Below are 21,914 nucleotides of genomic sequence, written 5' to 3'. Positions count from 1 at the left end.
CTTCCTTGAGGAACACCACAAGTCACTGGGAGGGGAGGGGACTGGGTGCCGTTTACTTCCACCACTTGCTCCCTCCCTTCCAGGTAGGATCTCATCCATTTCACCGACGTGTCATCAAAGCCTATTGCTTTGAGCTTATTGATCATAATTGGGTGATTAACGGTGTCAAAAGCCTTCTGGAGGTCCAGCATGACCATGCCGCAATATTTGCCCTTGTCGACATCTTGTTTGATAGAGTCGTTAAAATAGAGAAGGCATGTGTCAGATCGGTCTGTTATAGCGCCACCAGGAGGACGATTTTAGCAAAAGAATTGTTTTGATATTACTTCTACAGATCATCACGCAAATCGGTACACATGATATAATAGTCATGTGATCAAAACGGATCTGTCTGATTTGTCATATTCCATCCTGATTGGTTAGATATGCATCTAAAGTTTGCAGGAGTGGTTCGCTTTGAACAAAATGCCTCAAATCATGAAGCATTTTGCCGTGAAAGTTCATACATGCCTGTTTTAGCGCCACCAGGAGGCCAATGCATTCCTAACATTGCTGGCCCACAATAACTTACCTGACCTGGCGGAGACCTGTTAAGAGGCACTTTTTCTTGTTCACTTTTGTTATCTCTAATTATTTATTCTACTGTTTCTTACTCTCACTGGAGAGGCAATGTGAGATATTGTTTTCTGTATTGTATTGTGAAGTTTGATGCACTGGTATGCTTGAATGTATTGTCTCTCCTGATAATAATAATAAAAACAATAAGTTTACATTAAATCAAATTAATTATTTCTGTGGACTTAAAATATTTTTTTAATTTGATGGCCTTCCTGCCCTGGCATTTGGCCTTTGCTTTGTGCGCTCAAAAAATGTGCAACAACGAAAACCTCTCCTGATTGGATGAAATTGGTAACCCAAACTGAAATATTTTTCTGTTTACAAAAGAGCTGAAGAGACAGGGAGACCCGTTACTGAACCAACACAAGCAATCATTACTGTGTGAATATAGAGCTATTTAACACTTATTAGACATAAAGAAAAGCACTAGTTACACCCACTTTAAGAGAGAGAGAGAGAGAGAGAGAGAGAGAGAGAGAGAGAGAGAGAGAGAGAGAGAGAGAGAGAGAGAGACATTAGATAGCCTTTTGGAAAAATAGGAATGTTTCCATTTTTATTTTTATTATAAAAACATATACCATTTAATATATGAATTCTTTATATAGAATTTGATTGTTTTACAATACACATTTAAAATACACAAAATAACACTTTCTGCTTTACAAATCTAGTGGCATTTAAACAAGTAAATAAATAGATAAATAAATAAATATGGCAAATAAATATAATAAAATAAAGTAGTTTCATGTTCTGATAGAGCAGTTGCATTCACAAAGAAACACCAATATTCAATGCAATTAATTTAGCACATCAATTAAAAGATACTGTTAGAACGAAGTGTAGCTGTGGGCAACAAATGACAATTTCTCAAATATTTGACATTAACATAACATTAGATTAGTATATGTTCACAAAATCTCACCAAACTACTTTAAAGTAAGGGATATATGCAAAATAATACCAGTGTCCTCCATCTTCCTTTGACTGTTTTGTCAGTGTAATATTATATTATATCAATTCAGGAAAGGAAACATCATTCAGGAAACATCCTTCCTTTATAATGACATTCAGACGTTTTTGGGTTTGAGAGTAGTCCAAGAAAATGTAATTCATGTTCATTTCCAAATTACAAATTGACACGTAAACACATTTCCAAATTCCCAACAACTACTTTTCCCAGACATTATTAATTTCCAATTAATTCAGTGTTATCACTGAAAATGTCTATGAAGTGTGACTACTGCTACTCATACCATTGCATTTGACCATCTCACACCAAGGAATTGTCTGAATATCACATGAGCTACTATGAATTGTGCATTATTTGCCCTTTCATGGTGACCTACTACATGATCACGTATTGTAACACAGGATATTGTATTTTGTTTTCCCCTAAATATGCCATATCAAAATAACATTAGGACCACAATGGAAACAAGTGACGTCCCCAGGTCTTGTGTTATCCTTTTAGCCCAAGTGTTACTATACTTCCGTGCTGTTTACATCTTTGACTACTGAAGTATTCAAAAAACATTTGATTTAAATAATAGAATTCTGGTTAAGTTTGAAAGGTAATACAAGCATAACTATGTCATACTGAGTAAGCTACACAATTTACAAACTATACAATGGTTTACTGGATAATTAAAAAATAAGAGCACTGACAATTTTTCAGGCTTGTTGCTTTGTGTGCACTTCTAGCTAGAGACCAATAAATCACACATCAGGTTATTAATACAATTTTCATAATAGTTTAACTTGTTTTCTCTCCCTTTACAGTATATTTCACACACTAAACATACAGACATACAGTAGAATTCGGTTGACAAGGCAGATTATGGGATGTTGTGAAAACACTGATACTAAATTGCACAAAATGTTTTTTGTGCAAAATGTTACTGGAGGCTGGATTATGATATGGACTATAACCCTCTGGCATGTTTAACTAAATTCTTTCTTTCTTTTCTTTTTCCTTTATTTATTCAGGGAAGCCCATTGAGAGCAAGCTCTCTTTTTCAAGGATACCCTGATGACAGCATATAAAGTATACATATACAGTGAAAAACAACTAAACTAAATTAAATAAGAAATCCATCCATCCCTCCACTTATCTGAAGTCACAGGGGTAGCAGTTCAGCAGGGGAATCCAGACTTCCCTTTCCCTGGCCATGATAGCCAGCACTGGCTGGGGGAGGCATTCCCAGGCCAGCGTGGAGTGTCCAATATAATGGCAACCAGGAGGCATCCTTACTAGATGCCCAAACCAGATCAACTGGCTCCTTTTTATGCAAAGGAGCAGCAGCTCTACTATGTCCATCACTGATGACTGAGCAATGGCTATGAATGCTGGACCCTGAAGTCCCTTGATGGGTGCTACATCATAATGCGATGTGCAGTACTAAACATCAACCAGGATGAGCGTGTTACCTACAAGCATTCTGGGGGCTTACAATAGTGATTGAGAAGATAGCAGCCAGAGAAAGAAGCTGGCAGGTCACTGCCATAGTCAGCAAACTTGTGCTGCAGTAACTAATACATGGGTTAGGGTTATGGATAAAAAGGGATAAAAAGGACTGGAGACGTCACTGGTGGGCTCGACTGAGGACAATCTAGAGACAATCTAAAGCCCTGTTCATACAAATGATTCGCAACAAGTTGCTACTGCAATCTCTTGCAACAGTATCCCAAAACTGCACCGACCTGCAAATGGTCAATTTAGACCGCTGCAACTGGTTGCAAGTTGCAACTCAAGTAGCGTTGTGAATCATTGGTGTGGACTGTACCTGTAAGGGAGATGCCAGCCACTCTACTGAAAAGAAAAAACAATCTTGTTCTTTTTTCATGACCATAGGTGAGAGTAGGAACGAAAATTGACCGGATCAAGAGCTTTGCCTTTTTTCGTTACAAGGGTACAGTAAAGCCAACGCAATACCTCTCCCGTTGCTCCAACCTCCGGAGCTAATCTCACGCTCCATCCTCTCCTCACTCGAGAACAAGACCCTGAAATACTTGGGTTCTCTCACTTGGGGTAAGGACTCATTCCCTACTTGGAGTAAGCAATCCGCCAGATTCCTGGCGAGAACCATGGCCTCAGATTTAGACGTTCTGACCCTCATTGCAACTGCATCACACATGGCTGCAATTTACAATTCATGAATTTAGCAGATGCTCTTATCCAGAGCGACTTACAAGTGCAAAATTGGAATAAACAGAGCAAGCATGAGCTCTAGTCAATAAACTAGGCTGCAAACTGTTCCAGTGAGTGCTGAAGGTCACAGGACATCAGGACCAAATCATCTGCAAAAAGCAGTGATGCTCTCTTCAGCTCACCGGACTGTAAACCCTCACCTCCACAATTGCGCTTCGAAATCCTGTCTATGAATATCAGAAACACAATAGGTGACAAGGCGCAGTCATGGCGGAAGCCATCCCCCACCAGGAACAAGTCCGACTTACTGGCGAGAACCCGTACACAGCTGTTGCTTTGGGCGTACAGAGCTTGGATGGCCCTCAGTAAGGTCCCCCTCACCCCGTACTCTCAAAATACTCTCCCACAATATCTCCCTGGGGTTCCTGTCATACACCATCTCCAAATCCAGAAAACACATGGGCATAATCTAGGTGCCCTCCAAGAAATATAGGAAATAAAAATAAAGATTCTTAGTAGCAATTGCCTGTCTAATTTTAATCTAAAAAGCAAGAATAACCCGCTGAAGTATTTATTTATCTTACTTTGTCGACTATTAAAAATGTTCAAATATAGATTATTATACTAATATTATCATATGATATTATGTTTTCCTTATCTTAAATATAGTTGAAATTTGGTTTTATGTGTGCAACTTAAGTCAGCCTTTCTCTAAATATCAAGTACAAATGCAACCAAATAAAGATCGACACATAACACATTATTTTCCAAAAATATTTAGAAGTCGAAGAATACTTTTCTAACTATTTAATCTCATAAATTGATATTACTAACAGATATGACACTTTTCCCACACCATTTAACGAAACGCGCACACACACGCACGCACGCACGCACGCACGCACGCACGCACGCACACACACACACACTGTATTTAGTCTCAGCAGCAAATTGGGAATGTTAAGGCTGTGTGTGTGTGTGCGTGCGTGCGTGCAGGTGTGCTTGTGTGTGTGTGTGTGTGTGTGTGTGTGTGTGTGTGTGTCACAAGTCTCTGTATACTGTGTATGTGTATTCGTTTGGGTGTCCTGTGTGATTGCTCTTGTGCTGCTACATTTGCGTATCACACTTAACATGGACAACAAGTAAAGAGGAAACAAACATCACTTGTTCTCAATGAGCATCTGCACCTTGCACACCAGGTCCCTGGCCAGAGTAAGAATCTGCTTTATGTTGTGGTGCTCTGCCATTTCTGAAACAAAGGAAAACATGAATAACCAATCATGACTTACACATTTCATTTTAGATAACCCCACCACACATTTTTGCTTATCCAAACTTGAGGTCTGAAGCCTAATTTATACTTAGGTGTGTGCTGGTGTCGCACACTGAAAATAGCAGATCTACAAGCTCACAATGCATTGCGATGCGATGTGTTGTAAGCGTGTAGATTGTTATTTTTGGTGTCACACGATGCACAACCAGTTCTGCACTATACAACCAGTTCTGCACCATAATTCCTTGTTGTGAAAATTTGATTTACTTATATTAGCAACAATGGCAAAGATCTGACTCCTGCAGGACGCTCAAGGTGGCAGTTTAGCTTGTGGTGGCACCGTAGCATGCGCTGATTTGTCAGCTACTGTCATAACAGTTATAAGCCCCAGGATGACTGATATCAATTATCACATTCTTGGTCCTTTTATCGCTCCCTTCATTCAGGGCAAATAAAGGCTGGAAATATGATAAGTATGTTACCATTGAAGAACTTTATGATATCAGTGAAGTCCATGTTATTCTCCAGTATGATGTCCCTGTAGATCTCCACCAGTGCCAGTGCAATGAAAAGAACAAAATGACCAGAGGAAGCATACTTTGCTGCCCAGATGGTCTCCCAGACCGCAAACACATCGTCATATACCAGCTCTGTAAGACAAAGTATAGCAGCATAAAAATCAGGCTGCATAGCTGCGTGAGAGCATGATGGGAATCCAAGGTGGTGGGATGCAGGGAAGGATGTGAGACTTAGAAGTGACAGGAAGCAGGTATGAACTGGATCAGACAGTAGGGCTGAACAGTTCATACACCAAGGATATACCAAGATAAATGCTTTGGCATTAATCACCCTCTTGTTATATTACAATTGATAGACAATATTTTAAATAACAAATCTCTAGGAGGTTCTTTTCTGAATGTTACTGTATTACATATCCATGCTGTACAAAAGCTTAATTAACTGTATACTTTGTATGTTAGAAAACTGCCAAGTGGTTTGACATTTTACCAACAAACAGGGCTCAAAACAGATCCTCCAGTTCCTTTAATTGGCATTTTTCTAGCAACACAGTTTCTTAAGCAGTATGTCATTACTGTACCTCTCTTGAAGTCTAGAAGGAACCAGCGGTAGCAGAAGTAGAAGTGTGTATAGTCCCCATTCTGGTGCATTAGCTCAAAGAGCTCAGAATCCAGGATCTATAGGGGAAGGATTGTGAGGGATAGGAGGAGAAAAAATAATGAGATTGGCGGTTGATGGTGAAATTTTGTTCTGAGATGTTCTGGGAAATACAATTATTTAGTGATAATTCCTATGCAAAAATGTGGAAGGACGTTGGAGATGTATGTCACCTGGATAAGGGAACGCATGTTGGCAAAGTGAGTGTCCATAGCACCTCCATGCGGGAAGTTCTGGTTCATTCTCTTCATTAGTTCAGTGAAACAGCTGAAGGCCAGAGCCTCTAAAATACACAGATTTGTGGTGGGACAAGGTAAGCAGGAAAATTCTATTCTATTGTTCATCATTAACCACCCCACCAGTAATAATATACCAAGTGTCAAAAGAGTATCAGGAAACTGCTCAGTGCATTGACTCATTGTTGTTGACTCACCATCATCCAGAATGACCAGGAGTGGAGCCAGCAGATCACACATGCCCTGCACATAGCCAGTCTCAAGGTGCCGCCAGATATAGCTGTAGTAACAATGAAGACTGTGAGTGTAAGATCTTTTAGGGCATGGCCAAAGGTCAAGCCATTTAGAATCTAGAGCAGGGTTTGTCAGTATGTGTACGTATGTACTCTATGTAGTCTGTGACTCTCAAAGTAGTATCCACATGAATCCTAGTGTCCCATTTTTGTGTATTCATTTTTCAACGTGTATTCATTTGAAAAAATGAATGTATTGTGTATTCATTCATTTTTTCATTTTTCAACGCCTTTTTTACCTTAGAAATACTTTTGCTCTACATGTTTCAAATTCAATGCATTACTACATTACAATATTACAGTATTTGATAATGATGGAAGGCCTTTGATAAGATCTCGGTGCTTTACCTGCACATGATGTTGCGCAATTTCTCCAGGTTTGTGGGGGTGAAGTACCAATAGTTCCTGTCACAACGCTGCACATCCTTGTCAATGCGGTGGAGATTTAGTGTGTACAGATCCAAAAGCTCTTGCTGCAACATATTGCAGAAAAAGAATCATAACACTGTAGCATCATATATGAATAAATTACTTTGGAAATGTAAAAAGGTGTGCATACAGAGTAAATATTCCCAATGGACACAGGAGAGGTCACTTCATCATTCTTTGTCTCTCCAGCCAGAGCCGCTGAGTCAAAAGGAGGGTAAAGGCTTTCCATCTCTGGCTCCTCAGAGAGGATGGACTCTGTGCCTTCTGGGCTGGGCTTCCCTCGTTCATCTTCCATCCTGAGCTCCAGGTGAGGGACGGAATCATCTGAGGTAGAGGAGGCCTCACATGGACCCTTCCTGTCCCAAGGTGCCATGGAAACATTGGCTTTTGGGATCTCCTCCATCTCTATGACTGAAGGAGACTCATCGGATTCAGTGGTGACTTGAGGGTCATCATGTGGAGGTCTGCTAAAGGTTGCCGTTCCTTTTAATTGAGCGTCTTCTGCTGTGAAAAGTTGATTATTGTCTACCACAAGGTTCTGTAATATTTCAACTCTTTCTTCTAATCCGTCCATCACCTCCACTTTCTTAAGCTCATTCTCCTTCATTAATACCACTTCCTTTGGTGCCTCAGCTTTATCCATTTCTTCAGACTCCTCTGAGTTCAAAACTTCACCCTCATCATCTGTTTTCTCTACACTTGTTACAACCACGTGCATTAGCTTCAATGTCTCCTCATTCTTCATTTCTTCCGCCCCTTTCTCAAGAGTCTGCTCACAGAGCACGATCTGATCTTTTGATTTTGCGACTACAACTGATGGTGTTGCATCGTCATCTTTAGGCACTTCTTTCCCTGACTCTGCTGTTGATATCTCATGTTTGGCCTCTGGTTCAGCAGCATCCATTTCCTTTGCATCTGTCTTCTGCTCAGTATAGTCAGGGTTGATTGCTGAATCTACACCACTGTCCTCTGTTTTAGGTGGAAGACTCAGGTCTTCACAGGCCTTCACTTGCCCTTCTCTTGACTGGGTGACCTCAGCATCTGGCACCTCAGTCTCTTTGGCCACTTCAGGCATTTTGTGCTCCTCCTCTTTTTCTTGTCTCACTGATATGTCACCTTTTATCTGACTGTCTTTCTTCTCTTGCAGGCCAGAGCTCTCTCCTAATGCGTCCTGAGGAGGCTTGATTGGGCTCTGTGGTGGCAGGGTCTGCTGCGAGGCAGAAGTGATTTTAGAAGCAAGATCAGGTGCAGCGCTATCCTCCGTGCTGAGGGAGCCGTCTGATATGCCAGAGGTGACTGAGAAATTGCGGGAGGAAGGATGTCCGGAGTCAGGAGAGCTGGTCTCATTCTGGAGGGCCCCATTGGGCATCTTTGGAACCTGTTTGGTCTCTTCAGTCTTTGGCTCTGTTTCGATCTGGTCCACCTCCTCTACAGACTCAAATACCTGGAAGAACAAGCCAAAGGGAAGCAGGCTACTCAAGGGGAAGGGTTGGAAGGATGTGAAGTACTAGCAGGAGAGAGAGTGCAGGGATAAGGGATATTGGTTCAAAAAAGTAGGTAGTCATTCAATGCATTTAAACAGTAAAAACGTTGGATAATTATTATGAAAATAGAGCACGATAATATGAAAATTCAGTTGCTTTCAAGGCACTTCACTGTGCGGATTTTGAACATGATCTACTAGGCATGAATCGTGAGTGTAAAAAGTGCTGTGTGTAAGGAAAGACAAGTTATGGTACCTGAGTGCTGCTACTAGAGTCACTTTGTAGGCGAGCCAGGCTCTGTCTCTCTGAGCTGCAGCTTTGGGATGACTTGGAGGGAGAAAGTAAAAGAGAAAAATCACACTAACACACTCTCCTACAAATAGGGTTAAATGTTCCTGCATCAATTTTTGTTGAATTGCTTTTCTCACACAGTAGCCTTAAAACAAAAACTACCAAGGTTAAGTGTCTGGGACATCACATGCATAGTTTCTATTGTAGAACAGCTGTCTCAAGACGTTTGAATTGGTCAAAGTGTCACCTCATTGCTGACGGTGGAATCGCAATGCATCATCTTCTGGCTGCTGCTGTCCACACTAGCCACAGATGAGCACTTTGCTAGAGCTGCAGCATGCTGTGTTTTCTCCCGCTGGCGGACTATAGCCTCACATCCCAGCCACTCACTCATAGTCTGTTCATAGCACGCTCTGACTTGTTCATCCACCTGGGATCAAGAGTTGGATAGGGTTCAGTGATTGCAGAGGGAGCTAACTAAAACGATAAAGCCTGATTTATACTTTGGAAATAGTCGTAATATCTACAAGCTCACAATGTGTCACACCGCATCACGCTGTGAGCTTGTAGATCTGCTATTTTCGGCACACGACACCATTGCACAACAGAGTAGAAATCAAGTGAAAGGGTGATGAACACAAACCTCATTCCTCTCTGCCTCAGACATTCCAAACTGGTAATGGCCCAGAAGGAAGGGCCACACTTCCTTACGCAGTGTGGGATCCACACCACCGAAGTATACCAGACGCAGCAGCTCCTGCTCTTCATATGCCTACAGAGATAAGACATGTGATAAAAGAAACAAATCAAATACTGTAACATAAGACAAGTGTCTAATAATGGCATGGCTTCATGTGGATCTCGGACTTCATGACTATGATGTCATTGTCAGTCATCTATTCTATGATGTATCTACAGTATGATGTATGACTCCATGTTTGGGCAATGTTTCAGCCCGATCCGACCACAATTGACTTCCATCCATTATATAATTAAAGTTAAACATAATTATTATATGAAAAAATGCTTGGCCTACTGGCAGCGCACATAAGGATTGTGGCGTTGAACAGTCCAGCGGTCTTGCAATATTAGCCTCAGACACACACACACACACACACACACACACACTCTCACACACACACACACACACACACACACACACACACACACACACACACACACACACACACACACACACACACACACACACACACACACACACACACACACACACACACACACACACACACAGACACACACCCTCTCATACAGAGCCACAACGTTAAAAGGCTATCTAGATTCAAGATTTAAGATTTATTTTCTGTCACAAAGTAACACACATTTTCCTTTGACCAGGCCCACCCAGTAATGCATTTAAATTTGCAGTAACTGGAAGGATTGACCACTGGGTGGCAGTAGTGGTTCTTCCATCAATGGCTATACTGTAGCTGACAAAAACATAATGAAGCCAGTGTTACTTTAATTGCCTAAAACTATGATGAAAAATGAACATTTTTTTTACGAAAAAACTAAAAACTAAGCTATGATGATAAAAGCAATGCAATTTGTGCAGAAGAGACCATTAGAACTAAGATAAGTAATTCAGAATTTAATTCAAAAACTTGATACACAATGCAAGCTAAAGAAACCACCGTTGGCCTGTACTAAATAATAGAGAAGTGAATAACCCAGTTAGTTTATAAATTGAAAGATTGACTGACACGCTGAATGAGTGTAAAGTTTCACTGTCTTCAAATTGAAACAAACATGTACTAAAAAGAAGAATGCACGTTTGAGAATCATTTAAGACAACGTATCACACGCGCCTGGAATGTAAATGTTGGGCGCATATTGGGCATGCATGCAAGATCCCAGAGCCGAACTGAAAGAGTCATATATCCCTCACAATTTAGGTGTCATTTCAAAGACTTATTCCTTCATTAATCCTATGAAATCTCGCAGTGTCTTCTTGCCTAGAAGTGCGGTCATGGAGTGTTCTCCCCCCCCCCGTCCCGTCCTGTCCCGTCTCTCTTCAAAACGCAAGAGTCACATTCAGAGGTCTTCCTCATTCCTAATTCTCAACGAACCTCTGTGATTCAAATGTTCCTATACTCAGCAGAGTTGAGAGTGTCAATTCCTTGTGTCTAATGTATTTATATAAGATTTCTGTCTATTCAAAGACAATGATTTGTGCTGCGCAGTGGCATTTGCTCCAAACCACACACTTCAGTTCCATTAATCCATTGCGCAGGAAATACAGAACGGATTGGAATTATATAATGTTCTCTATAATCAGTAACATGTGGATGATAATTCTGTGTATCAAATATCAGATTTTATTTCAAGGCAATCAAAGCCTAGAGCTTATGATCCAAATGTCGGGCATTTGTCCGACATTACATAGGTGCCTCAATGTGGCTGCAGAGTCGAACACCGGCACTTCTGAATTAAGTGATTGTGAACGTCATTACAATTTTACTGTAATCCACAAAAGTGTGACTGTTAATTCCTTGTGTCAATAAGTTGTGTTTTTATCAGCAGTTGACAGTTAAACTTATCAAAGACAAATAAAATGTATTTTGATCTGTGTTCGCTATAACCACACACCAGACCATTCGGTTAAATTAATCCAGAACACAAGCTGTATTGAGTGAATGAGTGTGCATTTATAGTAGGATAAGGGATGCAAAACATGCAACAACATGTATGGTCAAGTCAGACTCTTCATGAATCTAGGCTAACATATCTAATACAGTATACATACGCCCAAATAGATACTTGGCTGGGTCTCTCAGATGACTCTCAGATTGACAGGGCATTATTCTTCAAGCATATTGTTGTGTGACTAATGGTGTGTGCTACAACATGATTAGCAGAGCATACATATGGATGAGATATACTGACAGACAGAGAGATGAGAGAAGTGGAGGTGTGTACTCAAGTGTGTGTGCGTGAGTATGTGTGTGGGAACAGCATATCACCAGTTGTTCATTTTAAGCTTGTGCTGCAGCAGGGCAGTGATGACGTGGAGAGTGTGGTGACTAATCGTGATGCTTACAGTGCAGTCCTGGAGGAATCTCTGCCACACGTCAGTGGTGAGACCTTTGTAGGCATCACACGGCACGTCAGGCTCCACAATGGTGTGGTTGACCAGAGCAGAGAGGTGTGTACGGACAGTGGACAGGTGACGGCAGTAGGCAAGCCCTTTCAGATAAAAGAGGTAAATTATCCGATGAATCTTATCAAACTTCATTAAGATTCTTATTGAGTAAAAATGTGACAGCCAATCGTGGTTGTCATTTGTTTGTTTTTTTAATTACTATTGTTCTGTTTAAACACATGAATCCTAGAACATCAAATAGCATTTCAGAATTATACAATAACAGACTAGGAGTAGGTGTTTTGCATTCACATACAGCCGTAGAACGCCCGGGAGATGATCTGGTACTTCATGTTGTCACAGAGCATCTTCAAAGGAGCCCTGTCAGATAATACAGAACAGAAATGACAAATGAGGAACACAAATCCTCACTTCTGCCACGTCAGACACCACAGTTTAAGGATTTGTTGTGCATGCTTTCTAAAAGAGAACCTAACTAAACTCACAAAATTAAACTTATTCTAATTTCACAGTGATTCACATTGTCCTTAAATGTGGCTAATTTTGTGTATAGTTCCAAGAGGGTTGATGTTTAAAATGCCAAGCGTTTAGTATTCTAATGTCTACCAACAATATGACACATCAGCTTGGATTTATGCACGGCATTCAACCAGTTACTCTGCTTTGCTTACATTTTCCCTACAAGCTTTTCCCTGTTGCATTAATGTTGTAACTGTCCACCGTGTATTTGTCTTATGGACATGGTCAATGATGTTTGACGGTGGGATTTCGGTGAGAATAGTAGACCTCCAAGCTCACAACGGTCGCATCCGCGACGCGGTTGAGAGCTTGTATGTCAGCTATTCTCAGCACGCAATACCATTGTGCGATGAAGTATATATGTCTCGCTAGACGCACCCCACTATCCAACACACAAGAGGAGGTTGAATGAACTGAAACCAGCGCACCCCAAAACAACAGGTTTGGAGATCTGTTGGGAATTGATTACATGAAACAGTCACCTGTGCGTCTCAATGTGGGTAAACAAATAATTGGTCTATTTGGACATAATAGTCAACCCGGAACTCCATATATGGTCATGGTTATATCCCTATTTAGGAAAAGTCAGGAAAGGAGAGCCATCTGCAACATTAATTGACTTCAAAATATCAAAATTGGCCTGATGCCAGTGTTAAGTGGTTAATGGATGTGCCGAAATATGCATTTTTACCCCAATCATTTTAACAAACGCATTTGTAGATTGTTTGGAAAAATTATCTTTATAATAATCGCAAAAAAAATTATCAATAGTTGCAGCCCTACCCCACGCAATGTTGTTTGCAGGTGAAACCCTTAATAGAACCTGTTTATAAGCCAAAGGGTATTTCTACTCTCTCACCTCTCATGGTTGCATCCATTGGGTGGTACCCCATCAGAGAGGCTCCCCTGAGAACAGGAAGAACACGAGGACTTTCTGAGAGTAGGATGCCACATTGTGGCCGCCTGGTCCATCAGATCTGGAGGAGTCACTGTAGCACGCAAGCACGCACGCACGCACGCAGCGCACGCAGCGCACGCACACACACACACACGCACACGCACACGCACACACACACACACACACACACACACACACACACACACACACACACACACACACACACACACACACACACACACCACCATCATTGTCACCAGTATCAGATACTGATGCACTACTGTTAATGCAGTATGCTGCTGAAGCTATCAAGCATATTTGCCCTTTGATGATTTAAACACAGCTGCAACTTTATGCACACCCAGAATTACACTTATCAATTATGACGCCGTTGGTATTAATTCAGATAATCATTTGATTGCTGTTGCCGACTGAAAGAGAGAAGATCAAGCAAATGAGCAAAGATCATTGAGCAGTCTGAAATGGGTAAACAACTGCCTGCATCAATCCACGATATCTGCATGTAAATAACACAAAACTAGACTATTTTAGTTGATTGGCCTTTAGCAACAGATCAAGAGACTTCTTTTCCAGTTCAACAGCCATGATCCTTCAACCAGTTGTCTACCACCATCTGTAAAAAGGTTATTGCATTGTAATGCAGTTAAAATGGTGGGTGTATGGTGTGTGTGAGGGGGCCTTTGATTACGGCAAACATCAATAAACTTGGCCAGAGGCAGAGATGAGAGCAGGGAGGATAATAAAGGCAGGGAATTAAAGCAAGATAAGCCGACAGGTGAAAGGACAAGATGCGGCGTGACAGTATTACAGCTGTTTCCTGGGAGTAAAGGGGATTCTTCAGGACAGCTGCATGTTTTGGAGGGGGGCTGTCCTCTCAGTCGAAGGGAGAAGGAGGAAGTCAGATGGGGAGGGTGGGTTACAGTCACTGTAACAAACAATAAGGGGGACATTTTCATAAAAGATACTGCAGCCCTTGGGCGATACCAGTGGCTGCCGCACATTAATACCTGTATTCCAACTAGTACCGTACTTTAATATGATACCCTGTGGGGTAAAGTTCCTTACCAAACTCTGATTGGCTGTTGGGGAAGAGGATACGGAAGACATAGTCTGTAGCTTCATCTTCCTCCTTATCTGAGACCGACTCTATGGAACCGGACCCCTGAGGAACCCTGTTTCGCAGTTTAGGGAACACTTTGCCCTATAATTGAATACAGATGCAAACAAACACACTCGTCATTCACATTGTACAATGGTGGACAAGTCAACACAGCCAACACAGCAACAGAACACATTTAGCAACATCACACCAACCAAGGCATTCTTGTATCATGACGCAACTCCCCATATAGGCCACACCCATTTCCACCTGACAAGACTTTCTGTCATTTTGCGTTTTCTTCAAAACACACTTTTTGCTACTACTCCTACAGATTTTGTGGAATACAACATATTACATATTATCTCTGTGGTCATGTGATGAAGATGTATCTGTCAGATGTTTCTTAGCCTCGATCTCCAGACTTTTATTGTTCAGTTTTGCTAAAAAATAAAAGCCTGGAGGAACGCGTCGGTGTACCCGGTATAGGAAGTGTTTCATTTTCCCAACCAACCAGAGTGCAGTGGGCGTCGCTCGTAATGTTGTGTTAACGGGGCGAGGGTTGACGGACAGATCGGTGAACCAATGGGATCAGGCGCAATCTCTCTGCGCCTCTATACACCCGCCCCTCTATACACGAAATCAGGAGCGTTGGTGCAGCCTAGATTTTTCTGGTCAATTCCGATTGGCTACGATTGGCTTTCAAAGTTTGCGGGAGGGGCCCGTTTAGCACAAAACGCCGTGAAACTTTGCACGCACATTCATAGTAGGCCAAGGAAGAAATCTTTCCAATTGGCCGCATGGTGGCGCTAAAACAGCCTTCTTCACATTTTGGCCTATAACTTTTGAACCGTAGGTCATATAAAAACAAATTCAGATTCCATTCCAATTGGCTATGACTGCCTTCCAAATTTCACTGGGCCCTGGGTAGGCAACCCGGCCTGGTGGAGGAGCGCACTTTTCTAGTTGCTAATTGATTTTATTGATCAGATCAGGTTGATTTAACTCAAAGTGTACCAATATCAGTTTCCTTGGATCTTAATATACAAGTAATTGGTCATATTCACATGGCAACGCATCCTAACTTGCATTAGTTTTTTCAACATGCAGTGTAGTCCTTGGTAGAACTACTTGATAGAACTCCCACTACGTCTGAAACATGCATAGCACTGAGTGGCGCAAAGCCTGCTTATGCCGACTCAGTTCTGTCCAAGGTGCATACCGATAGGGTGGGATTCAGTAATGATCATTCTGTCATCGTTAACATGGTATGCAGCATTCTCGACATCGGCACCAAACACCAAAGGTACCTGACCAAGCGTTGAAATGTGACGAGTTGGGAGTGAGAATGCTTTGCACATGTAAGCCATTTTCTCTCACGTCATATGCATCATACCACGTCAGGGTCAGGTTTCTATGACATGAGAGCAAAATTCCCAGTGTGAATTATGGTCAAGAATGACCCCAATAAATGACCTCCTGTGCTGACCTTTCCTCTCTGGGACCAGAGTGGAGGATCCAACTGTCCATGGGGGAGGAGACCATTCTCAAGGCAGGAGAGGAATTGAAGTAAGTGGCCTCCTTTGGGGAATCGTAGTGGAGGTCTTTGTATCCCATCCTGACTCACAAGCACCACTGTTCCCCCACTGTCCACTAGAGAGGAACAACATGAGGGTATCTGCTGTAAATCATTCATGATTGCTGTTCGTGGGACAGTTGAGTAACACAAGGGAAATAATAAATAGAGCACATGGATTAGCCTATTTGTGAATTATAGTTGAATGCAGAATGAGTGAAAAGGCAATGGTAATGACAGGCAGAAATGATTGTATCTGATCTTCACCAATTTCTCCTCTGGGAGGCCATCTTATCTAAATCTTAATACTGTTAATGTTTTTACAGGTCAGCTACAAAATGATTGCTTATCGAACAGCATTTGATGGAGGCCAGAGCCATTGTCTGGGGCCTGGACGCACCCTGTTGATGACAGTGCAAGTAAACAATATCCTCCAGGTGGATGGTCATGGCGTAATCCCAATACACACTGAAAAACAGAGATAACAAGTCATACTCCCTCTCACAACTGAGTATTTGAACACTGGTTCCCAAAGTGGGGTCTGGGAACCCCCAGAGGTATTTTAGTGGGTTCCAGGGGGTCCCCAGTAAAATGAGGAACAGTTTTAAACACTTAAACCTACTTGAAAAGAGCCGATCTACAAGCTTAAAACCCTCTCATCGCGACTATTTTTGACAAAGATTTTGACAAATATTGGCAAATCTCTCATGGGGTCCCTGGCACAAAATATTCTCAAATGGAGGTCTGTGGCCAAATACATAAACATTTATAAAACCCACAGACAGACGTAACCACTTTCAAACTGACGTCCCTATTTTTGGCAAGTCATTATAGTCAACTTTCAAATAAAAGCTTTCAATGTCTTTCAAAAATAGCAATGTGATGGAGGGTGAGCTTGAGCTTGAAGAGCTGCTATGTTCAATACTTTTGTGCAACACAAAGTATAATATAGGGCATTGATTTATGGGACAAAAAAAGCATAAAAATATTAAATGTGGAGGTTTTTGCCTGTCAGTGACGATATGTAATAAAGGGAAAGATTATTGATACTATTAAACTTAACCACTTAACCCCAGCATGCCTATTCTGGGGGGAATATTAGCTTGAGCTTGTAGATCGGCTATTTTTGATAAGATATTTGGTGTAGACGGAAAAATAAAACTCAAGTCTGTTTCACTAAGACTAGAGGATTTAAGTGGTTAAGTTTGCCATTTGTTCATTATCAAGTCATTGCAGCTGGGTGGTGCACTGCACACCTGTGTTCGTAGTCCAAGTCTCCAACAGAGCCATTCATCAGCTGATTAGGTGTCCACTTCAGGGTCATGATGTCAGCAGTCTGGTGCAGAGAAAGATAGCCCGGGACGGCTTCCATGTCATCCCTCTGAAATAATAACCATCATTTTAATTAAGATTTCATTGTCTGTAAAAAAAGAAAAACACAAATTAACCGTGTGTATAGCATTAGCAAAATGCATGCAGAAACAGAAAAACTAAAAACATTTAAAACTAGCGTACATTGAAAGATGATATAATTAACCACTTGAACCCCAGCATTCAAATTCTGGGGGGAACATTCACCCAAAATAGTCGATCTACAAGCTCAGAGCTTGTAGATTTTGGCAATTAAATTTGGTGTAGAGATAAAAAAAGACCGCATCAAGAATAGATACAACTCATGGCCAGTTTACTAAGTATACAGGATTTAAGTGGCCAACGTATTTTGACATTCTTTCCTAATCAAGGAAATCCAAGGACATCGTTATGAATTCTGAACCCCCTGACAATATATGCCCAAATGTGACATGTTTACTTCATCTTGTGCTATGCCAAAAGTTATTAGGACCCGTTGGAAACAAGACCGCAAGGACTATTTTGGACGTACCTTTTAGACAAAGTGTTTGACTGTACTTGTGCTGTTTTTACATTTCTGCCTAATAAAATATTCATCAATCAATTATCAAATACTACCCCATCTGCACACATGCACCCAGTACTGACCACTTTGCACAGGCATCTCAAAATTAATATTATTTGCAGTGGTGGAAGAAGTACTGTACAAGTAGCAATACCACAATATAAAAAGACTATTTTACAAGTAAAAGGCCTGTATTCAAAATGTTACTTGAGTAGGTACAAAAGGATTGGCATCAAAATATACATAAGTACCATGAGTAAAAGTACAAAAAGTACTATTTCAAATATAGCATATCTACAAGCTCACAACGCGTCACATTCCTTTATGTGAAGACTTGCATACATCTTATTTATAGAAAGCAGTGGTCATAATTGGCTCCAATCCAGCAGCATAAGTAATACTAGTTAAAAAAAAGTCTATATATATATATACATACATACTGTACATACATACATACATACATACATACATACATACATACATACATACATACATACAATATACATTCGTTGCTGTCCGGCAGGAACCAGCTAACTCCATTTTTCCGCTTTTGCATTTTTTTCCATAAATCAGGACCATTGAACACCCTTTACGTCTGTGTGTTGATTAAAACAATATTGAACCAATGAAAAGTATTAAAAATTGCTTCTGACAAAACCAGCTAAATCCATTGGAACCTCAAACTTTTTGCTAAACCATCTAAGTTCACCATAGGGGGGTGGAGTTAGCTGGTTTAGCTGACTCCAGGCTCCACCCCCTTTTGACCTCCAACCTCATTGTGAGCTTGGAGGTCCATGCAGCTGTTCTAATCAATGGTGAACAAAACCTCCTAAATCCACTTTTTTTTAGTTTTTGTCATTTCCTGAAAAATGATCATCTTGGAGCTGGTTGCTGCCGGACAGCAGAGATATACTGTAAATGTATATATATGTTACAATCAGATTGAAAACGGAGTGCTCGCTTTCTTCGAGTTCACCGCCCGCGCTCCCCCGCCGTGGGGCGGGGCCCCCTGTCAAAAAAAAAAGAATTACGTCTCGGAGGTACCGAGACTAGGGGGAATGATGTTTTACGATTCTGTCCCTATCGGGACATAACTCGGACGGCGCTGAGTCGGTGCCCACCGCCGAGCGAGCTTAGGCGAGCAAGTTACCGTGCCGAGCGTTGCAAAGTCACCTTCAGTCGACTCAGCGACTGAAGTTACTCAGCGACCGAGTTACGTACCGATAGGGACAGAATCGTAAATCATCGGCCCCCCTCGGTACTCCAAGACGCCATTTCTTTCGGCGGGGTGGGGGCCCACCCCGCCGCGTGGGAGCATGGGAGGTGAACTCGAAGAAAACAAGCACTCCTTTTTCAATCTGACTGGTTATTCAATCGTACTGTAACATACACACATGAAATTTGTCCTCTGCATTTACCTTTAACTATTAGGAGCAGAGGGAGCTCTTAATACAGTGCCTGGGGAGCAGTTTGGGGTTAAGTGTCTTGCTAGCCCAACACACAGATTGGGCTAGCCAGGGAGCGAACTGGGGACCTTCTGGCACCCTGACTGCCTCTCTACCCATTCAGTTATGGCCACCCCCCAGGCAGTAACCCCAATTACCCCATGTCCAATCACTATAAAACAACTGGACACATAAATCCTAACTCACAAAAAAATCGAAGAAGAAGTAACCTATTTGCGATGCATACTGAATAACTGTTTATCTGGAGAGAGCATGGCACTGAAAGTTAACCTGAAGGTAAACCAGAGGCTAAAAGTTCCTGCTAGAATAACGCCATAGACAGAAATGCGCTAATAATACTGGCAGGGGCATTGGTGCAATGCCATTTCGACTATGCATGCACATTCTGGTACTCTAACATCCCAAAGATCCTCAGGAAAAATGTCCAGACCTTGCAAAACCAATTAGTTAGACTGATCCACAATCTACATCCTAGAACACATCTTCTACCAGCCCATTTCAACAGCCTTAAGTGGCTCAAAGTTGAGGAAAGAGTCATTCAAATAAAAATGTGTATGGTTTACAGGATCATAAATAATGCTGCAACTAAATACCTACATGAATACTTTCCCGCGCAGTACATAGTTACTCAACCAGAAGAAGCTCCACCAACTTTGTGCCTCACCTATTCAACAGCTGTATGGGCCACAGTTCATTCCTGTACAATGCAACAGATACATGGAACGCTCTACCCACAAGCATTAAGACCACTAGCTCCATGGCTAGCTTCAAGTCCTCCCTTAAGAGATGGCTTATTACCAGCTAAACCTGAAGGTACATTTTATTTGGGTTCTTACCCCCCCCCCCCCCCCCACACACACACACGCACATACTGTACATACACACACACAAGCACACACACTCACATGCACGCCTGCATCCACACCAGATCAATGGGACCATGATGGAAATACGCTTTTAGCTTTCTTGTGCCTTTTGACGTTTTCCTGTGTACATTGCTTTGTTCTGTGCGTATTGTCTATAAATCAACCAATCGATCAATTCATGCCTTTCAGTGTTGGGAGCACGCACGCACGCACAAAGTCACATTTTGAACATTACAACCCGCAACCTAAAAATAGTTTGACACCCCTGCTCTAGTGCCACCATTAGGCCTAAATTTCCACATGCACACAAGATACAGTCATGTCTAATGGGCAGAGTGCCTTAAAACTTGCTCCCTGGATGATGAACCACAACCATTTGGGTGACACCATGGCCTTACCTCTAGTGCCCCCCTCAGGCCAAAATGTAAACTTTATAAGATATCTAATAGGCAGATTGTAGGATGAACCTTATTGATTTTGGTGAACCCATGGCTTTTCCTAGAGTGCTATCCTAAGGGCTGCTAGTGGGACTCTTTAGTCTTGTTTAAAATGTAGCTCTGCTGCCAAGGGAGAGTTGTTTTCTTTCCCCATCATCCGCTTTGAGGCTAAGAAAAGAGAGGAAGTGGGTGGTTACCGGTTGTACGAGCACATTGTTTTTGCCAAACAGCAGGGTTGCCCTGTTGTTCTGATGCAGTGACTCCACGTAGTCCCGGGCTGATGGCGAGGGGGAAGACCGCTCATCCATGCTGCTGCTGGAGTGTCGCTTCTGGAACTAGAAACACCCACTGATTAGATTAGATCAAACCCCTTACACTGCCATATACTATTTAAGGTTCAAAATGTATTAACTGTGATTGAAATTGCAATTTGTGCCATCTTATTGTTCACACACTGCATTTGCCTGAATAACTTGTTACGAATGAAAGGTAATTACTGCTATACTGTAATATAAATAAAAGCAACAAAGTTTTCTTGGCTAAATCCTGTGCTTAACACGAAATATAGATTTAATTGTTTTAATATCACTGAAATGTATACTGAAACATCCTTAGGCCTACTCTATTTCTGGTGACACAGACCACAACTGTTCTCCATTGTACAGAGTCTACAGTATAGTATCTGTATTCATATATTACATAAGTAAGCCTTGCCGAGCCATGAGCCCATAGGGTAGGAGCCTAACTTCTCTTTCTGTAGTGTGAGGCAGCTTGACATACAAGTACACCTCCTGGACATGACGCTAGTATGTCACAGGGACTTACCCCTAATCCAACGCTTGATGCTGAGTGCCAAGCAGGGAGGCATTGGGTCCCATTTTTAGTCTTTGGTATGGCCCGGGTTTAACGCCAGAGGCTTTTCTTTTTATCCGCCCCTTGGAAATGCAGATTCCACACAGAGATTCTAGACTAATATCTACGCTGTGATATTTAAATGAGATAGGCTCCTGCTCTATGGCTCGGCAAGGCTTACTTATACATGGCACCA

The 21,914-nt window shown here is 41.7% G+C and overlaps 1 protein-coding gene across 4 annotated transcripts in view; it reads right to left on the bottom strand.

Moving 5' to 3' along the window:
* Positions 1-1,247: 1,247 nt before the first annotated feature.
* Positions 1,248-21,914, bottom strand: part of sgsm1a (small G protein signaling modulator 1a) — a 38,737-nt gene continuing 18,070 nt past the window's right edge. The window contains exons 9-27 of one of the 4 annotated variants that reach the window (XM_084056278.1): positions 21,064-21,201; positions 17,439-17,563; positions 16,583-16,650; positions 16,096-16,259; positions 14,573-14,708; positions 14,316-14,432; positions 13,448-13,577; positions 12,365-12,429; positions 12,007-12,152; positions 9,592-9,720; positions 9,196-9,378; positions 8,913-8,984; positions 7,304-8,680; positions 7,093-7,217; positions 6,649-6,731; positions 6,389-6,498; positions 6,139-6,235; positions 5,522-5,689; positions 1,248-5,015 (exon numbers count right to left, since the gene is read on the bottom strand). In XM_084056278.1, the coding sequence (XP_083912404.1) occupies positions 4,927-5,015; positions 5,522-5,689; positions 6,139-6,235; positions 6,389-6,498; positions 6,649-6,731; positions 7,093-7,217; positions 7,304-8,680; positions 8,913-8,984; positions 9,196-9,378; positions 9,592-9,720; positions 12,007-12,152; positions 12,365-12,429; positions 13,448-13,577; positions 14,316-14,432; positions 14,573-14,708; positions 16,096-16,259; positions 16,583-16,650; positions 17,439-17,563; positions 21,064-21,201 (3,522 nt within the window). In that variant the 3' untranslated portion in view covers positions 1,248-4,926. The remainder of the gene's footprint in view (positions 5,016-5,521; positions 5,690-6,138; positions 6,236-6,388; positions 6,499-6,648; positions 6,732-7,092; positions 7,218-7,303; positions 8,681-8,912; positions 8,985-9,195; positions 9,379-9,591; positions 9,721-12,006; positions 12,153-12,364; positions 12,430-13,447; positions 13,578-14,315; positions 14,433-14,572; positions 14,709-16,095; positions 16,260-16,582; positions 16,651-17,438; positions 17,564-21,063; positions 21,202-21,914) is intronic. The other 3 variants (XM_084056279.1, XM_084056280.1, XM_084056281.1) reach the window with 3 other exon arrangements.

The sequence above is a fragment of the Gymnoscopelus microlampas genome (assembly GCF_963454915.1).
Source record: "Gymnoscopelus microlampas genome assembly, chromosome: 4".
In the NCBI taxonomy this organism is placed as follows: domain Eukaryota; kingdom Metazoa; phylum Chordata; class Actinopteri; order Myctophiformes; family Myctophidae; genus Gymnoscopelus; species Gymnoscopelus microlampas.
The sequence above is the reverse complement of the archived record's forward strand: the minus strand, read 5'-3'. Positions and strand labels throughout refer to the sequence as shown.